The 19,536-nt window shown below is 43.5% G+C and overlaps 2 protein-coding genes across 2 annotated transcripts in view; one reads left to right on the forward strand and one right to left on the reverse strand.

Annotated features, from left to right (window-relative positions):
• Positions 1-1,528: 1,528 nt before the first annotated feature.
• slc23a1 (solute carrier family 23 member 1) lies at positions 1,529-8,973 on the reverse strand. Its single transcript, XM_020590844.1, has 13 exons — positions 8,398-8,973; positions 8,016-8,173; positions 7,166-7,254; positions 7,025-7,092; positions 5,910-6,091; positions 5,667-5,787; positions 5,196-5,352; positions 4,704-4,851; positions 4,501-4,606; positions 3,973-4,102; positions 3,743-3,886; positions 3,533-3,628; positions 1,529-1,767 (listed from the first exon to the last, which is right to left on the reverse strand). Exons 1-13 carry the CDS (start codon positions 8,533-8,535, stop codon positions 1,529-1,531), a joined length of 1,776 nt encoding a protein of 591 aa, XP_020446500.1. The 5' UTR covers positions 8,536-8,973.
• A 2,373-nt stretch (positions 8,974-11,346) lies between these two features.
• The window catches only part of LOC109955104 (platelet-derived growth factor receptor beta-like), an 18,608-nt gene continuing 10,418 nt past the window's right edge, over positions 11,347-19,536 (forward strand). The window contains exons 1-13 of the mRNA XM_020590949.1: positions 11,347-11,456; positions 12,166-12,244; positions 15,565-15,633; positions 15,731-15,825; positions 15,930-16,125; positions 16,216-16,476; positions 17,423-17,553; positions 17,642-17,723; positions 17,896-17,970; positions 18,085-18,268; positions 18,366-18,481; positions 19,151-19,262; positions 19,393-19,496. Coding sequence (XP_020446605.1) covers positions 15,576-15,633; positions 15,731-15,825; positions 15,930-16,125; positions 16,216-16,476; positions 17,423-17,553; positions 17,642-17,723; positions 17,896-17,970; positions 18,085-18,268; positions 18,366-18,481; positions 19,151-19,262; positions 19,393-19,496 — 1,414 coding nt within the window. The 5' untranslated portion in view covers positions 11,347-11,456; positions 12,166-12,244; positions 15,565-15,575. The remainder of the gene's footprint in view (positions 11,457-12,165; positions 12,245-15,564; positions 15,634-15,730; positions 15,826-15,929; positions 16,126-16,215; positions 16,477-17,422; positions 17,554-17,641; positions 17,724-17,895; positions 17,971-18,084; positions 18,269-18,365; positions 18,482-19,150; positions 19,263-19,392; positions 19,497-19,536) is intronic.

The raw sequence follows: 19,536 nt of genomic DNA on the forward strand, positions 1-19,536 counted from the left end.
TACTGTATATTTTGATTAAAACATTTTTCAAAATACTTTATCAATGCAAAATGTATTTGATTTAAAATGAAACTGCAACAATTTGAAAGCACATTATTATTTTTATTATGTGACATAATGCTAATACATCATATAATCTGAACAGAAAAACACAAGGCCAAAGCGAAAAGCCAGACTCATAATGTCAAAGTAAACGGAAGCGTTACTGAGATATGAATCTGAAAGTCTTTTCATGAAGGATTTGTTTTGTTGATGTGTGAGGAGTGTGTAGGAGACGAATATGGAAATAGTGTTATAGTGGAATCTATATTAAATTATATTATTTAAAAAGAAAAATGTGCCAAAAGGAGCCACTTTATTTTTAGTGATGGAAATTTTACCATTCAGAAAAGCAAAGAAAAGCCAAGTGGGAGGTGAAACATCACGTTTTTGCACATAATGTGAATTTTAGACAAACCCTAATATTGGGTATATCTATAGTGCAAGAAGTTATTGAAGACGTAGTTACTGTTTAAATATGGAGCAGTATAATAAATGTGTTGCTCTTTTTCTCAATTCTTGCAGTTTTTCAAACTAAAAGGTTTCGTGACATTTTTAGCGCCTTATCTCACATATAAAATATATTTTTTAACTAAAATCTTGTGTAGTCAGATCTTTGAGAACAGTTTCTTGAGGTCATAAAAACAGTGTATGGTGTAAATATTTTTAGACCTCATGTTGTCCCGTGTGTAGATACTAAACAGTACACAGCTACCACAGTGACCATCAGATGTATGTTTTGACACCACTGTGATATTTATACTTTGATTCTGATATATCAGGAAGTATTGCATTACCCATGAGCCTTAGCTGCTATTGGAGAAGACATAGCAGTCATCATGAAATCCTCCGGTATTTGACATCACCCTGGTTTATTCTGCAGATTGTGTTTTCTCAGCTCGTCATCTTGAGCTCTGCAGCTTCCACCTGCTGTTAGTGGCTCATATGGGAGAATTTTAATCTCTGTGATTGGCTGTTTGTGAAATGTAGCTTGGGGGGTGTAGTTGACTTCTGCTCTTCAGGTTTTATGTCCACAGGCTCCTTGTGGCTTTGGCTTTGTCTTTTTTTGATCAAAGAACCTGCTATTTAGTAGCAGAGTTAGTGCTTTTTCAGTCTGCTGACTGAATTTTGATTCTGATTCTGATTTTGAAGCAGCAGAAGGTTTCATGTGGATCAGCTGTGAGTCTCTAACAGAAGTAACTCCTCACAGCCTGAGTGAGACTTCATGACATCTCAGTGAACACCAGACACTAATTAAAACCCATCTTATTGTAATTTCACTCTAGGGACATGAACGCAGCTAACAAACAAATCGTAGGTGAAATGTTCACATTTGATACGACTGCAGGTGTAATTAATTAAATGTTCGTGAATAAAAAACAGCAATAATTAAATATCCAGCTGATAAATTATTATATGAAGACAGTGATGTGGAGACATCACTGCCTGTTGTTCAGTCACCTCACAGGTGTAAATGATGACATCACAGTCACACCTTTGTGCTGGGCAGGTGGCTGTCATAAGCTTGTTCTTCTTTTCCTCGCTCCTCCTCCTCAGGTATTGGCAGGTCAACGGAAGCCCTAAAACCTCTGAAGGAGGGGCTGATGGGAAGCCATCGGAGCCAGCGGGTCTTCCTGACCACACCCATCCCCAGAGGAAGATCATAGGAGGAGGAGGAGCAGGAGGAGGAAGATCTCCACTCTACTAAACCTCGCTCCTGTCTAGAACCTGAAGAGAAGAAAAAGACACTTGAAAAACAGAACAAATGTGTGCACATCAGTATAGTATGTGTGGAAAGGTTAGTTTGTCTCTCGAGTGGTCATTGGATCTGTGGAAGTGGGATTTGGAACATTGATGGAACCTGTGACCAAGAGACTTAAAGTAGTAGGCAAATATGCCTTGTTGGGCCTGGGATGTCTGATAACAGGACTGGTAACCATTACCTTGATAATGGCAAAATGTCTGAAAACTGCTGTCACCCCACCAAGAGGAAGCCCATAGTGTTCAGTCTAGAAATAAGGGCAGTCCCTTTGTGTGAGAAAAAAGAAGCAGGGACAAACTTCTTCGTTTCTGGCCAGACTACATGATGTTTACAATGACAGCTACTGTTCCTGCAGCTACTATGGCAGTGACCAACAATACCACCAGTGGAGGCTTTGGTGCTGGATGGACCGTAAGTGTGACTGAATATTTTGCCTTGCAAGTCATGGTTGATCTATTGTTGTGCAAGGAAGATACAGAAGAATTGGCAGCTGAAGGTACTGTATTAACTCTTTGAACGGCCTGGAACATTGTGTAGTTAGTGTTGCCTTTCAAAGACACCTGAGGCACATCACATCTTGATTCACCATTCATATGCTGGGCCGTATAAAGACAGATTGCTCCTGGGCTGGAATAGTGCGGAGGGTAACTGTAATGACATGGCTGGACCTTGATGCTGCTTCCCTGTGGGATCCCCTGACATACTGGATCAACACTGGCATGGAGGGGCTGATGGCTGTCACCCTCCTTGTCTACATGGCAGTGTTGGCGATGAAGCTCAAATCCGATCTTGTACCAGCATGGGTTAATTGGTTTATTAGATTGGTGGACTGGGGGGTTATCTGGGGGTCTGCAGTGCATTGTACCTCTCTGGACATACCTCCAACCTACCAGTAGTGTTTTGGCTTATGTTCTGCTATCCTTTCCCACTGGATCAGACATGCAAAGGTCTCCCCGGACCCTCTGACAAGCCTTTTCCCTGTCCATGTCACTCGCCAGCAATAGAGCCGTGAACCTCATTTGGGCAATGCTTGATAAATGCAACTACTGCTTCGCTGATAACTAAGTAAACGTTGAATCTTCTGTTTTCCACATAACTCCTTGTTGTGTCTGTTGCTCCACCTATTTGAAGAGAGGCCATCCTTTGTGGGCTACCGATAAGGGACTCACATGCTCCAACTGTATTCCATATGAAGAGATGCTCAAAGTCCTGGGGGTTGTGAGACTCAAAGGAGAAAAAAATATCTGCGTCTATTAAGATTAAGCAGGTGATGATCCTGGAGTCCTTGGCCAAAGATGTAAGGAGGTCAACTCACAAGGTTGGATGGACCTGGATGTCAGGAAATACGTATCCAGGAACCAAATACTACCCAGTAATGGTCAAGGAATGGAGATATGGGGGACATGTGGTGGCCTATACAGTACACAGAAGCAATTCCAAGGTTGTCTGGTGCCGTATTAAGAATACACAATTATCCATATGGACGGAAAGAAGAAAACTTCTGCCCAAGCCGGTGGGGGGCGTTCTCAGAAGACCCTCTATATTCCTTGGAACCCATGGAGGGTGTGTCAGTGGAGGAAAACAGCAAGAGGTGATTGGTTTAGTTTAGCAAACACTAGAAAGTGAGGGAAACTGTTGTGCTGATTCCTCTGAAGTTCAAATACAAACCTACCAACATCTTTCAAATTGCAGCACCTAAAATGTTTAACTAACATACAAATTATGTGTTACCTGGTATTGTGTTGTCAAGACAAAAAGCCAGAAAACCTCCAACAAACATCTCAGTGGACAGAAGAACCGTCAGAATCTGATCCAACTCTGCAAGACCTGAACACACAAAACTAATCTGTAGCTTCTCCATCTATCAGATCTACACAGAAGGGATCTACATCTATCACACCTGTAAAGAATTTATCTATACACAAGTAAACACAGACTCACCTGTGTGGATGGAGTTGGGGTGCGTGTCCAGGTACGCTGGCATCATCAGTCCAAAGAACATAGAGAACCCAAGAACAAAAAGGTTTCTGGATGAGTTCAAATCCACCAACTGCAGGTTAGACAGGCCGACAGCTGTGATCATACCTGAGAAACACCAACACACACCTAGATAGTTATTAAACCACTAACACACCTGTTATTAACACCTCTTTCCAGTGGTTTTGACTCACCAAACAGTGTGCAGAACATCCCTCCAAGAATCGGATCCGGCAGAGAGGCAAACAGAGCTGTAAACTTCCCAACTGCTCCCAACAGGAACATGATACCTGCTCCATACTGCACCACCCGCCTGCTGCCTACCTGCAAACAGGCTCAACTAATCAAATACCCACACCATGAACTGACCGCAGGGAACTCATTCTACTCAACAAACCAGGAATGAAAGTATGAGTCCAGGTCCAGGTCACATACAGGTCTGTGACCTAGTTATAGATGTCTGCAGATCAGGACCCTCAGAAAGTAACCATCCAGCCCGTAGTCAGTCACCTCTGGTCTAGAACCAGAAAGTTCAAGACCACTAAATCCAGAACCACTGAGATCAAACTGCTAAGTCCATAACTCTTCAGACATGCATTGGAATGTTGAACGTGTCCAGACTTGATTCCACAGACATAGTCCAGAGTTCATGTGTGAAAACAGCTCATGACAAGTATGTTTTGACCAAGCAGATCCGTCTCAGGGGCCACAGTGTCAGTTACCTTGGTGATGCCTAGAACACCTATATTTGGACTGGAGGAGGTGGAGCCATTTCCAGTGCCTAAAAGACCAGCAATGATGCAGCAGAAACCCTCAGTGAAGATCCCTCTGAAAATAACAGACACACAAACAAAGACTATCAAACACCCGCATGGGTGGTCTGCCAGGTAAGATGACATTTCTCCCTATTTAGTTTTTGTTTTACCTGTTGATGGCATGGACTGGAGGGGGCGGGGCACCAGACAAACGAGCACAGGCATAATAATCTCCGATCGACTCCACAATTCCCACCAGGGTTGCACTCAGCATCCCAAACACCCCGGCAACCGTCACCACCGGTAACCCCCACTGGCCTATCACAGAACAGAGGCAGGAAGTCGTCATCATCATCTGTGATCTCACAGAAGGTCTGGAAACCTGTCTAACTGTGACCTCTAACCTTTGAACCCTGACTGACTACCTCATGTTCCTGTATGAAAGTTTAATGATGTTCATTATCAGGAAACATGAGGTGTTTCAGGCTGCTGGCAAAGTATGGAACGCCTGTCAAACAAAACTCAGAGCTTTTATTTGGGTTCCTGCTAACGAAAACCTTTTTCGAACACAAAAGACATTCAAAACTGTAAAACAAATAATTTGTTAAACAGGATCTTGGGTTGGCAGTGACAGTTCTGAGGCCTGTGATTGGCTGACTTACAGGGGTAGGGTACCCTGAACCAGGGTGATGAAGTCATGATGTCACCACGGGCATCTGTCCGAGCTTTGTGTCCATAGCGATCGGGTTCGCGTGGCAACACGTCAGTCAGAGTTAGAATGTAACAAACAAGCCAAACCAGCATGATCGCAAGGATGATCTGAGAGACAAGAGAAAATTTTAGAAACTTGGAGAGAACAGTCAGGAAATTTGTCAATGTGTACCAATTCAGGGTAGGCATCCTTCGAGGGTTGCATTTGGAGATCAACCGTGTCATAACGTCCCGGCGAGGCCGTAGACAAGACTGCCTCATTTTGGTTCAGCCTATGGTTTGATCCTTACATTCTACAACACTATAAAGGCCATGCATTTGTAGACTATGTCCTTCTAAGGATGCGACCTCTGGATTGACAAACAGATTGTGTGTGTGTGTGTGTGTGTGTGTGTGTGTGTGTGTGTGTGTGTTTTATATACAGGAAACATTTTGAAGATCTGGACTCTGGTGAATGCTAGTCCTTTATTTTTGCTGTAAGCAGGAAGTGGAACTGAAGTTGTTCTCAAGTACTGTGCAAACAGCATGATGAGCATAATACACCTGAAGAGAGAGGAAGAGAGAGACAGCTGTCTGTCTGTCTGCCAAACATGTTGTAGTTTATATCACTGAAACTAAACATAGAGAGGTAAAAGGATCTACAGGTGGACAGACAGGTGTCTCACAGTGCTGACAAGCCCCAGTGAGACCCGGCTCGGTCTCCAGCTGTGGTGAAGACAGACAGGCCAATCAGTGAGACAGTTGGCGTGATGGTGAGAGGACCGATATAGTCCAGCAGCAAACCTGGCAACCCACACAAACCAATCACAAGCTCCACCAGACTGGACACAATGATGGCACCCTGGATCTGAAACAAACCAACAAATAAAGAATGCTTTGTACTCACAAATGACAAAACCTTTGCCCCAAACCAGTCGGACTATGAAGAATTCCTGTTGGACATAATACAGTTTCATAATATCAAAAATACTAAAAATCCACCCTTCCATTTTCCACCGGTTATCTCTTTCTGGTGTTCAGTGGTTTCTGGTCAGTGCTCCAACCGAAGAAGTCCTGAGGTGTTCCCAGGTTAGACTGAATATATAGATCATGTTCAGCATGTTCTGGGTCTGCCTCAGGTCTCCTGCCAGTTGCCTGGAAAGCTTAAGGGTTCCCAGGAGGATCCTAAGCACCTGAACTGACTCCCTCCACCATGAAGAAGCAGTGGTTCTCCTCATTCACCTGAATTCCAACAAAGGAACCTACAGAAATGTGCCAAGTAATACTCATCCCACATTGTGCATTTGTTTCCACTGCCCTCCATCCACTCACACTCACTTGTTTAGAAGTAAATTATGCGGAGTTGTTGGTTTAGAAGGAAAATGGGGACTTCAGTGAGTGGAAAGCGGTGAAGACGTCACATTTCTGTGCATTTGTGTTCTGTAAACAGGTTTGTTTTCAATTAATTAGTTGCTTAATTTTATGAATCCATCCTTTCCTCTTTTCTTTCTCATATGTTCAACACAAGTCAGCTTTTTAAACTGGCTAATACAACAGAGACCATATAGTCTGGGAGTGACACGAAAACACTCATTTGGAGTAGAATGTTTTTTTTTTTTTTTTTTTTTTTTTTTTTTTTACCTTTGTTTAATTAAGGAAAGTCCCTTGAGGTTTAATGACCTCTTTTAAGAGGGTGCCCTAGCAAGACAGTGACATTAAAAGTTACAGATACCTGTCTGAATCAGCAGGTCACGGCTGACCTGGACAAAGTAAACCTATTGTACAAATCAGCATCATGTACCTCTCTGATGCGTGGCTGCCAGATGTGTGAGGTGTTCAGTGGAAGACTCCAGTTCCCATAAATCTCCTCTGCACAGGAAGAAAACAGATAATTGTTATTATAGTAGTGTTTATTTACAAAATCAAAGTTAGACTGCCTCACCTTCACTAGGACACCTCCAGCGCTCTAGACTGAGAATCGCCTGAGCCGGAATCAGGAAAGCAAATGCACTGGCCTGAAACAAGGGAAGTCTACAAACACATGTTAGTCTTTTTGTGTTTCTGAAAACCCTCATTGACCTAATGGATACCCTAACCCCTACCTTACCACTGCCACTACAAACCATGCCATACTCTGGCCAAATGGCCAGGAATTGGCCTGGGCTGCCTGGCCCCAGTACATATTTGTGCTTCCATTGCACAGTGTGAGCTTTTGCAGAATACATTATCATGCCATCTTCTGTGCCACATCCTTTACTATCGGGAGGTCCTCCAGTTAATCCAAAATGCTGCAGCCAGAGTACTGACAGGAACTAGCAAGAGAGATCATATCTCTCCCATATTAGCTTCTCTCCACTGGCTCCTTGTAAAATCCAGAATAGACTTTAAAATCCTTCTCCTAACATACAAAGCCCTTAATGACAAGGCTCCATCATATCTTAAAGACCTCATAGAGCCTTATCATCCCAACAGAGCACTTGGCTCTCAGAGTGCAGGTTTACTTGTGGTTCCTAGAGTCCACAGAAGTAGAATGGGAGGCAGAGCCTTTAGCTATCAAGCTCCTCTCCTATGGAACCAACTCCCAGTCTGCACTAAGCTCCTCTCCTCTCCTTCTCTCTCCTCCCCTCTTCTCTCCTCTCTTCTCCTCTCTCTCCATCCATCTATATATCACCCTTTTCAGCCTGGTTTCATCCTAGGCATGGTCCTTTTCTGAGACAATGAAAACACACAAACCCCAGTATGTATGGGTCAAGTACTGAACAGATAACATGGCCTCACCCTTACTTCCTCACCTGATTCCGACAGTGGTCTGGATTAGAGTCGTGATTCCGACGGTGGTGAAAATGGTTCCGATCAGCTGACTGATGGTATTCTGGTCCCGGCTGACACACATGGCCTCGGCCAGGAGAAATGGTACGGCTACAGTTCCACTGAAACACGTGAGGTAATGCTGAGGACAGAGTAAAACAGGTGACAGGTGACATCAATATCAAACCTTCCTTTACCTGGACACATGGCTCACTGCTCTGTCACTGGTCTTTTCTTTTGCCAACAAGTTCTGTCTAACCCCAGTCTAAAGAGAGCTAGACCAGTGTAATCCTAAACCCATTCTAAAGCCAGTAACCCCCCATCTAAGACAAAGATATTCTCAGTCTACTGTAGCCCCGGTTTTACCTGTAGTCCAAGTAGAATACACAGGTACCATGGAGGGACATCTTCAATGGTGTAAATCATGTCTGAACCTGCCCTCTGCATTACCACTGACTGTTCAGTTGTTCTGCCTTCTCCCACTGCTAGATCAATCCTGTCCATCTCGGGGCCCCTCCCTTCTGCCAGGTGATCACGATTCTGATTGAACAGACAGACACATCTCTAATTTTGGTTTGGCCACATTACTAAAATACAAGAGGAAAAACTCAATAGAAAGCAGATTTGTAACACATGAATAAAATTATTTAACACCATACAGCAGAAGAGGAAATAAACTGGAGTCATGTTATGTTTTACGTTCAGTATGAATGGCCCTGTTGTGACTGACTGAAGTGAGAAAGGAAATGTAAAACACACGTAGGACTAAGAAAACAATGCCATGTCTGTTCAGCTTTAGGTGAAATAGGTAAACCATCACTTTCTGTCATGGACTCACATGAAAAATTTTGTTCTTTGTAAAAAGAGTTTCTCTGAGCAAAGTTCGCTTTTGTGTTCATTTCCTTTAAAAATAGTTGTTGATGATAATTATGTGGTTCTGCTGATCTTCATCAGGTCAGGGCCTCCAACATGCACTGGGGCGGTTTGAAGCTGATTGTGAAGGATTTGGGGTGAGAATCAAGACTTCCCAATTGATGTCCTGATTGGACAACAGGCCACGTTAGATCACACCGGAACAAATCAGGCCGTGATGTCATTTTCACTGGTCGGTGGTATGATTCTCTACTTCATTTAACAGACCAGAGGTCAATGTCTCTGCAAACCTGAAACCTGCTCAAAGACAAGACCTCCTCCGAAGTGAAAACATTTACTGATTAAACTGAGCATTTCTTCATGATGATGATGTTAAATTGGATTAATACATAATCTGAGTTTGTTCATCACCTGTCCCACAGGCCAGCTGTCACCCTGCAGTGCCCCTGTCTTTCAGTTCACCTGTCCTTCAGCCCACATGCTACACTGCACCTGTCTTCACTCAGTGGGACAGTGACTGACAGATGGACAGTTGAACAGAAACCAGCATGTTGTTTGTAGACCATCAGTCAATAATAAATAAAAGGTTTACCTTGCAGTCTTCTTCCATTTTCCCTGCAGCTGTCTGACGTCTGTACGACTGAGCACCAAAGACTCAACAGAGACAGAGATTGAGGGATGGTTAATAATCTATGGTTAATCTCTGTGGACTTTCACCTGAAACGCACACTGAGTAACACTCACACACATACAAAACCTGCTCACCTGCTCAGGTGTGTCTGAACTGAATAAGTGGATTTATTCAAAATTATTCAAAAATGTAGGGGGGAGATCAATATTAGTTGGAGTCCCTGTGCCTGGTTGTCTTGGTGCACAGTGACCTGTAACGCCGTCCAGAGGGGAGGAGTTCAAACAGATTGTGTCCGGGGTGTGAGGGGTCAACAGTGATCCTCTCCGCCCTGCTTTTGACCCGTGAGGTGTACAGGTACTCCATGGAGGGCAGGCTCACACCAATGACCTTTTCTGCAGTCCTGACTGTCCGCTGAAGTCTGTACTTGTCCTGTTTGGTTGCTGAGCCAAACCAGACAGTGATGGAGGTGCAGAGAACAGACTCGATGATTCCTCTGTAGAACTGTATCAGCAGCTCCTGGGGTAGGTTGAACTTCCTGAGCTTGCGCAGGAAGTACATCCTCTGCTGTGCCTTCTTGATGATTGTCCTGATGTTGGACGCCCAGTTCAGGGCCTGGGAGATAGTGGAGCCCAGGAGCTTGTAGGACTTCACTGCTGATACAGTGTTGCTGAGTATGGTGAGGCGGGGGGTCTCCTCCTAAAGTCCACTGTTTTGAGCATGTTCAGCTCCAGGTTGTTGTGACCACACCACAGGACCAGCTGTTCAACCTTCTGTCTGCAGGCCAACCAGTCATCATCTCAGATGAGATTGATGACTGTTGTGTCATCTGCAAATTTTAGGAATTTAGTAGGGTCCTCTGAGGTGTGTAGATGGAGAACAGCAGCAGGGAGAGCACACATTCCTGGGGGGTGCCTGTGCTGATAGTCTGGGTGCTGGATGTGGTTTTCCCCAGCCTCACCTGCTGCTTCCTGTCTGCCAGAAAGCTGGTGATCCACTAACAAACAGGTAGGGGCAGGCACAGTGAGCTGGGTCAGTTTGGAATGGAGGATATCCGGGATGATTGTGTTGAATGCCAAGCTGAAGTCCACAAAGAGGTTCCTGTATCTAGTGATGTGTTTTTTGACTTGATGCCAAACTTGAGCACAGCGGCTTGGCTCAGTGCAGAGATCTCCTGCTGTATAGTGGAAACACGTACTGTACCATCACCACTTGGCTCAGCACAACTAATTATTTAAATATCTTAAACATTTTAATATTTAAAATAACACAAAAGATTTATACTAAAATACCTTTGAAAAATGACTGAAATTAGAAAAAAATGTAAAATACTAAACAAATGAAGTAATGTACCATAGTGGCTGAAATGATTTATGTAAAAATCATGTTTATTCTTTAAAGCTGTAGAAGGTTTTTGTGCTGGTTGTGTTAATATTAAAATCAAAGCGTCCCTTAATCTGTTTAAAGTGGAATCAGTTTCAGACTGAAGCTGCAGCTGATATTGATCGATGGGTGATTCATGAGTCTGTGTGCTGATACGTCTCTGCTGCTGTCGCTCTGCACTTTCATTATAGTGGGAAACAGAAATGCAGTCGGCAGCAGAAGAAACCAGTGGAAACACACAAAAAGGCTTTTACACCATTTCTGGACTCAGTTCACTTCCTGTTGGGGGGATGAGGGGGCAGGATTGAAAACAGATGTTGACTCTCTCTCTCTCCCACTGTCAGTCAATGTCTCTCGCTCTTTTTTTCTTCCCTGAGTGCTGCAGTCTCTCTCTCTCTCTCTCTCTCTCTCTCTCTCTCTGAGTTGGTCTGTTGGTTTCCATTCGTCGCTTGTCTGGAATGAACATGGGCCGAGGAGACGCAGAGGACTGAAGGGAAAAGAGCACACTGAAGAAGAGGAGTGAAGAAAAACACATCTGAAGGTTTGAACAAGCTTTTCTTTATTTCTAAAACTTGACTGAAACATCTGAGATTCAACATTTTGTCCTCATTTCGTTTATTGCAGTAAAACCCCAGTACTATTGTGTATGATATATTCGGAATGTTACTACAATACAGGCACAGGAGTATCCTCAGTTACATGTATCTAAAGTAAAAGTACTCAGAATAGATCCTGATATACCTGATTCTCTCTGATAAAATCAGATTATTGATGCTGAGTCTTTAATGGACTTCACTGTAGCAGCTGCTCCGAGTGGAGATGGTACTCTGTGCATATTTGTGTATTAATAGCTACTACATCATAAGTTATAACCTGACATGTGACTGCACCACCGATGCAGTTTAGTTTGAGAGGCTTCAGAGCAGCACCATGTAAACACAGTCTGTACACGATGCTGTTCCAGCCAGTTTAGACTGGCAGGTGACTAACTAAAGGACAGCCCAACACAAAGTGTCTCCGTATGTTCCTGGACCACCACAACATGTTCTTTCCTTCACTGGTAATAATGATCAATAACTGTCAGATGAGCTGATGTGTTTCCATGAAATGGCTGAAGATGAGGTTTGATGAACAACTGATCAATATTCAATAAATGAACTGAGGATATTTACAAAGACACATTCAGTTTTGACCTTAGTTTGATCAAATGTGACTTTATGATTGAAAGAAATAAGTTTTTCTGTCTGAAGATCAGAGGTCACCAACATCACCTGGTCTGAGCCAGACGAGGGGAGAGAGGAACTCTCAGCATGGAGGAGTGACGGACAGGTGAGACACCTGTGGATCAAGTGAGTGTGACATGAGATGATGAGGAGGGTCCTCACAAACATGTTTTTTAATCCCTGCATAAAATCAGATATGTTTGTTGTCGGCTGAACGACTAGTGTAACAGAGTACTGGCCCAGAACAGCACCACAGCTGCAGGTGGTTCAGTCCACACCTGCAGTACAGTTTGTCTCAGAATCCAGTAACTGCCCGGACTCAGCACACACGTCGTCAGGTCCTGGGTCAGACTCGGGCCTGGATTTATGTCCTGGTTTGTCTCTAACTGATGCTGAGGATTCAGAAAAAGTCTGCAGCTAAAACTGTCTTTAAAACAGAGAAAGACACCAAAGAGGAAGAAAATAAAAACTTTTGGAGCAGGAGAACTTCACAACCTGCACAGTAAAACATACTGAAGTCCTTGTTTGTCATAGAAAACTGTCATAAACAATCGTGCTAATAACATAATAAACATAACTAAACTGAGGGCAGATCTTTGTCTCCTGATTCTGGATTAGATGAGGGAGCTGCTGTTCTTTTTCAAATCAAATCAATTTTGTTTATGTAGCACTTTAAAAATATTCTGTTGACCAAAGTACTTTACATTGGCAGAATAAAATCACAATAAATAAATAAAATAAAATAAATAGATTCAGTGCAAAAATAAAACAGCACAATAACTCAGACACACAGATGACATACATTCAGTAAATTAAATAAAAAGGAATACATCAGGCCCTACTGTGTATTAAAAGTCAAGGCAAATAAATATGTTTTAAGCAATGATTTAAAAGTAATGAGGTCAGTAGCTGATCTAATATTAAAAGGTAGACTATTCCACAATTTAAGGGATGCAACAGTAAAAGCACGATCACCCCAGTGTTTATGTCTGGCCCTAGGAACCTCCAAAAGAAACTGGCTTGAAGATCCGAGGGACCTTGTAGGTTTGTGCCAATGCACTAATTCAGTGAGGTAAGATGGTGCCAAACCATTAAGAGCCTTAAAAACTAAAACGGACTGGAAGCTAGTGGAGAGAAGCCAGTACCGGGGTTATATGCTCGAATTTTCTAGTACTTGTCAGAAGACGAGCAGCAGCATTTTGCACCATTTGGAGACGAGAGAGGGGGGACTGGTTAAAACCTGGGTACAGAGCATTGCAATAGTAATAGTTCTTTATCCCTCTGTCCAGCACACTCCACAGTAAACACGGATCCCTCTGAATACGATTTCCCAGACGTGGTGTGCTAAATGGTAATTGGACTTGTGCAGGGCAAAGTGATTTACAGTTGCTGCCACCCAGTCACACTGCAGCGATGGCACCAGAGCTACCGTACTAGGCGCTGGCCTGACCACCAGGAGCAACCTGAGTTTCAGTGTCCAAGGACACTGCGGCATGTAGAACTGGGAATCAAACCACCAACCCTGTGATTAATGGATGACGCACGCTCCCCTGAGCCACAGCGACATTACCAATGCTCTTAATAACTGCTACACATGGCTTCAGTTATTTGTGCATGTATGAAAAGCGATGTATGAAGGGCTGAGGGCCTCAGACGCTGCAAATGTAGAGGCAAACTGTGAGTCATGGCTTCGTTGTTGTGATCACAACCACTCCCAGACTGCAGTCACTCAGATTTATGAATGTGTCCAACAGTAAAGTCAGATGATAAAAAAGTGACTGTAGCAGAGTGAAAACCAGATGTTTAAAAAGAAACGTGAGTCAGTGTGAAATGAAATGTACTGAGGTCTCTGAGAACAAGTGGAAACAAAGTGCCTGTAGATTTTTGCAGAAGCACAGTTCACACGAGTCTGTGCACATAAACACAGTGCGGTGTTTTACTGCATCGTGGTAAATCCACCCTCTCCAGTGGTGGTGGTCAAACTGTGTCTTGTGGGCCAAATCTGGTCCTCCAACACAAACATTTGGCCCCAATCTTCATCAATGTAATCAGTCATGTGATCCTGTTGATACTCAGAACAAGTACTCAGATCCATTACTTAAAAGTAGTAATACCACAACAAGTAGAAGTCATGGATTTAAAACCATACTTGAGTACAAAAGTATGATCAGCAAAATGTACCTAAAGTATCAATTTAAAAGTACTCAATGAGCAGGAAAATGTCCCTGTCATGTTTTACTGGTGATGGTTTTATTAATATCACTGCTGCATTAACTGGTATGTTGCATTTTACTGCAGTAGTTGTTTAAGACTGTGCTAAACTTAAATACTAAACCAGTAATGTATCATATTCTACAAGGTATCATGTGTTGTTGTAACAGCCTGTTTTCAGTTCACGGTGTTCTTCAGATAATCCAAGGATTATTTTAAAGAAGCAATTTATTCAGCCTATAACAGATCAATCATTCAGTTGATTAATTCATAGTTGTTGATTAGAAAAGTTCGAATTCAAAATCACAGATTTGGAGATATTTATTTTTCCCTGAACAGGAAGTGTATAAAAACTGTAATCTACAAAGTAAAGTAATCAGATATGGTACATGTAGTGCTGTAAAAAGTGCAATAGTTACCCCTGAGGTGTGGAGTAGAAATATGAGGTAGCACAAAATGGAAGTACTCAAGAACAAATACCTCAAACTTGTACTTATGTACAGTAATGGAGTAAAATACTTAGTGCTTTCAGTGTTGACAAATGATTTTCTATAAATGGTGGTCATGTGACTGCGGCTGGTTCCGACCAGCTGACCAGCCTATGATGCCATCAGATACATTACAGCATGTTCAGTGACATCACTGACCTCAGCAGACTAAAGAGAGAGCTGTGATTGGCTGGCAACTGCACTGATGGTCTGTGTTTGAAGCTTTCGGTTTCCTGTTCACTGCCCACAGGAAATACTTGGCTGTTTATTTTCTTCTTCTGTGGTAGGGACACATTCTTCCCTCCCACATGGTCAGTGAGGCCTCTGATTGGCCCGGATCCCTGGGGAGATGGTCTGATTGCACGAATGGACTGGAGCTTTTCTCAAAAGGGAGAAAGAATCTCAAAATCCCCCAAAACAAAACTGCAGTAACACACACTAACACAGACACATATGCAGTAACTCACGCACAGTGACACGTGTTCAGGTCTGTTTGAAGCATCAAAATGACTGAAATGTTTTAATAGACATCGGCTGTTTCGGTTTCAGTGAGTCCACAGTCAAAGTATTAACCCCACTGTGTAGAAATTCTCTGTTAAAAGTAGAAGTCCTGCACACAGTGTACAAATGCGTTGGTGTGTTGTTGACTAAAATTCTCTCTAAGTAGACAACATCAGACTAAGACTTTTATTTTGAAATCTCTCCTCTCTGTGTTGTCATTGGTCAGGCTCAGCAGCCATGATAGTGTCTATGAGAGGACAGACAGGAAGCCTGAGCCTGCTGCACTTCCTGTTAGGTAGGTAACAAAAAACAAACCATCAGTAAAAGGTTGCAGGTGGAGTGACACCTGTTGGTCTGTTTACCTATTTGTCTTGCAATCCCTCTGTCTGTAGGTGTGTTTCTAGTCTGTCCTGAAGGGGGCGTCTGTCTGGAGCTGCAGCCATCTGCCTCTGAGGTTCTACTGAGCTCAACCTCCAACTTCTCTGTGGTCAGTAACGCCCCATCTGTCTGTCTCCTCAGGTGTGTTTGAGGTGGAGTCAGGTGACACAGCTGTCTCTTCAGGTGTGTTCAGGTATCTATCTGTCTCCACAGGTGTGTTCGGGGTGGAGTCAGGTGACATGGCGACTACCTCAGGACTCTCCGGCAGATGGGGTTGTTGTGGAGGATCAGGGTTCCAGCAGCGTGCTGTGGCTCTTTAACGTCACTTGGATGAGTTCTGGGAGATACACCTGTGAGGAGGTGTCGTCCTATCAGAGCAGAGAGGTCGACATCTTCATACCTGGACAAGGTGCCCTTAGGTCTATCATATTGATCTGTATTCGTCCTACCTGTGAGACCTGTCTCTCCTGATGTGTCTGTCCCATCTCTCCTCTCTCAGGTCCAGAAGAATGGTTCATCCCACAGGGTCCAGGTGTGGTGATGAAGGAGACTGAAGAAGGTACCATCCCCTGCGTGGTGTCCGACCCGCGGCTCAATGTCTCACTGTTCGAGCGTGGCAGAAGGATGCCAGTTACCGGACTGACATACAAGCCTGGTCACGGCTTCACAGGTCCTCTGAATGACACATCATATGTGTGCTTGGCCGCCCACGGTGCTGAGGAGAGGGAGTCCCAGGTATTTTACGTCTTCAGCATCGTAGGTGAGTTTGGTTAGATTAGGGTTAGCATTATATCAGAATAGGGTTGAATTAGACTGGGTTAATTTAAACTGTAACTGATTAGGCATTGGGATTATATTAGATTCATTTATGTTAGATCTAGACTAGGTTAGGATTAGTTTATATTATGTTGGATTAGACGAAGAAATGATTATGCTTCTTTAGATTAGTATTAGTTTGTATTACGTTATAATTAAAATGGAATTAGATTAGATCAGGGTCATGTTGATTCTCTTAGATTAGTTGAAATTGTTTAAAGAGCCCACAGTGCTTTTCCTCATTTTCTGATTTATCTACAATGTTACAACGGTGAATTGTCATTTTAGGGTGTGGGGGAAGATGTGACCACTGGTTGGATTTACCAACCTTGGAGCTATTTGAAAGGAAGTGTTGTTTCCACTACTCAGTGGGACTTAAGACTAAGTTTTAAAAACACACGTTGCGTGTTGTTAATGCCTTGTTTCTGAAACGTTAGATAGAATTGTTGTAAGGCTGGAGAACTTACTATGTCTGCATTATGCCAGTTAAAATATGGGGTTTCTCAGTTACCCTCTTTGTTTAGGGTGTTATACATCTCTTTTCATCAGTACATATACCGCTGTTTACCTATCTATGGAGGAAAAATTCATATTAATTAATGCCATTGTGGTTTGTTGTGCTGACCACTTGTGACACAACACACTGGCAGAAGGAGGTGTGCATTTTCATCTATCCTCTCGTTTTTAGAAGAGGCTCTCTGGATTTATCATTCTGACATAATTACAGACTATTTGGTGTTATGAGGGGTGCCAAGCTAATCTAGAGGTACCCAAGATTAAACAATTAATGGCTGGAAATGAGCAAAACGAGCAGCCATGGGCTCTTTAAGATGCTGTCTCTCTTGCCACCTGTCTCTGTCTCCACCTTTCTACCCACCTGCCTCTCTCAGTCCCTAAGGTGATGGAGGTGGATCTGACAGTGTCCAGCCCTTTGCTGAAGCAGGGGGAGGTTCTCACTGTAAATTGTACTGTCAAAGACACTGTGATGGTCTTCTTCAAGTGGGACTTCCCCCGCAGACAGGTACTTGTCTCTCTACCTGCCTGATCCATGATATCAGTAAATTTAATTACTTTATCTCACTTTACTAATGTGAAGGTTTTTTCCTCAGGAAATAGAGCCGCTGACAGATTTTCTGCCCGGTCAGATCTGCTCCGTCATTAACATCTCCACAGCAACGGTGGCAGATTCAGGTAGGCCATTGCTGCTCCTGACAGTTTACACTGAAGGCACTAGAATTCAAACACAGTCTATGGAGACTCTTATCAGTTGCTATGGTAACTTTTATCAGCTGTGTTTGTTGTGGATTTAGTTGTTTGTTTTTTGCATTACTGTGGTGATGTGATGAGGCTATGTCTCCTGTAGGTGTGTATGTGTGCACGGTGCAGGAGACGAAGGAGGAGCAAATTGTGACAAAAAACATCACGGTGACAGTACTGGGTCAGTACATGCAAAAAAAAACATGCACACAGGTGTACAAAGGTAAACACACTTACGTAGGTAACACACACATATACATGCACTAAGGTGAAGTGTGTCTCTTTCTCTGTGCAGATCGAGGTTACGTCTCCCTGTGGCCCTCAGGTGAGACCAACGTGTCATCTCTCCTCCATCACACAGTGGATTTCAGAGTAGAGGTCGATGCCTATCCTGCACCCACTGTCCTCTGGACTAAAGACAACCAGACCATCGCCACAGAAACCACCTCCACAACCACCACACACCTGACTGGCAGCAGGTAGGCCAGAGTCAGAGGTTAGGGCAGAAGTACAGCATACTGGTCGAAGTGTTCATTTAAGAAGAACACAAGGTCTGATTGACTGATTGATGTGCAGGTATGTGACCACACTGACGCTGGTTCGAGTCCAGATGGATCAGACAGGAAGTTACATGGCAACTGTTTTCAATGACGATGCCGCTGAGGAGGCTGTGTTCAACCTGGAGATCAAAGGTCAGGGAGAGGATGATTGACAGCTGTGTGTGTGTGTGTGTGTGTGTGTGTGTATGTTACCAGTGGTTAATTTGTGCCAGAACAAGAAGGATCCGGTACCTCTCACATTGTGATCGGCATCTATTTTGAACCAGAATCTCATTTACATATAAAAGAAACTGAATATATGAGTAATATATAAAAAGTCCAAGGTCTAATACTTTTGGTACAACTAGCCTTTTACAACAGCATATAAGACTAAAATTATATTAATTAAATACAATAAAAGAGGCAGTTAGGCTAATTAGGTCAGAACAGTCAGTGTCTTGCCCAAGGACACTTCGACCCATGGACTGCCGGCACCGAGATTCAAACCTTCAACCTTCTGGTTGGGATATGACTGCTCTAACCACCGCACCAGTCGTCTCAGTCCACTCAGGGTATGTCCACATTCCAGTCGAAGTTTCCCAGATCTGATGTTGTTGAGGATGTGTGTGTGTGTGTGTGTGTGGTAGGTTATGATTAGCAGGTTTACTAAAGGTCAGACAGCACCTGACACATGGTCTCATCTCAGCTGCAACAGGAAGTCAACGTGTTGAAGAATGACAGACAGCAGATACTTGGGTGCTGACACCTTGTTAATGTAACTGGTAGCTTTCATAAAGCATTTACATGTGTTTGTGTGTGCAGTGCTTCCCAGGATCATATCTCTGTCGGAGGTCGGCGGTACGGCGGTGCTGTGTATCAGCGAAGGAGCTCCAGCCCCCTCTGTCACCTGGTACACCTGTCACAGCTCGCACAGGTAAACACACACACAACTGTCAGATGAAGAGATAACTCTGATTATGTCATAATGGTGTCTCATGGAGGTCTGGAAGTATTAGACAGGAAGTGAACATCTGTTCTCATAGTTGACATGATGGATGTGGGAGACATGGTGGACTAAGTCTAGGCCACATCGGCTCCACCTCTCAGCTCACAGGACTGAAAGAATTTGCTACTGATGTCTTGGTTCGTCCCTGTGGGACACTCACAGGTTGGAGCTGTTACTGTAGCAGCCATGTTGGTTTCTGCCG

The sequence above is a fragment of the Monopterus albus genome, unplaced genomic scaffold, assembly GCF_001952655.1.
Source record: "Monopterus albus unplaced genomic scaffold, M_albus_1.0 scaffold13.1, whole genome shotgun sequence".
Classification (NCBI taxonomy): domain Eukaryota; kingdom Metazoa; phylum Chordata; class Actinopteri; order Synbranchiformes; family Synbranchidae; genus Monopterus; species Monopterus albus.

Excerpts from the sequence above, each read along its gene's own strand:
- slc23a1 (XM_020590844.1), bottom strand. The coding sequence starts at position 8,535 with ATGGACAGGATTGATCTAGCAGTGGGAGAAGGCAGAACAACTGAACAG. Across the intron at positions 4,852-5,195 it reads GTTCAGGGTACCCTACCCCT|GCCAGTGGGGGTTACCGGTG; the intron begins GTAAGTCAGCCA and ends GTTCTGTGATAG. Across the intron at positions 1,768-3,532 it reads TCTTGACAACACAATACCAG|GTTCTAGACAGGAGCGAGGT; the intron begins GTAACACATAAT and ends TCTTCTCTTCAG.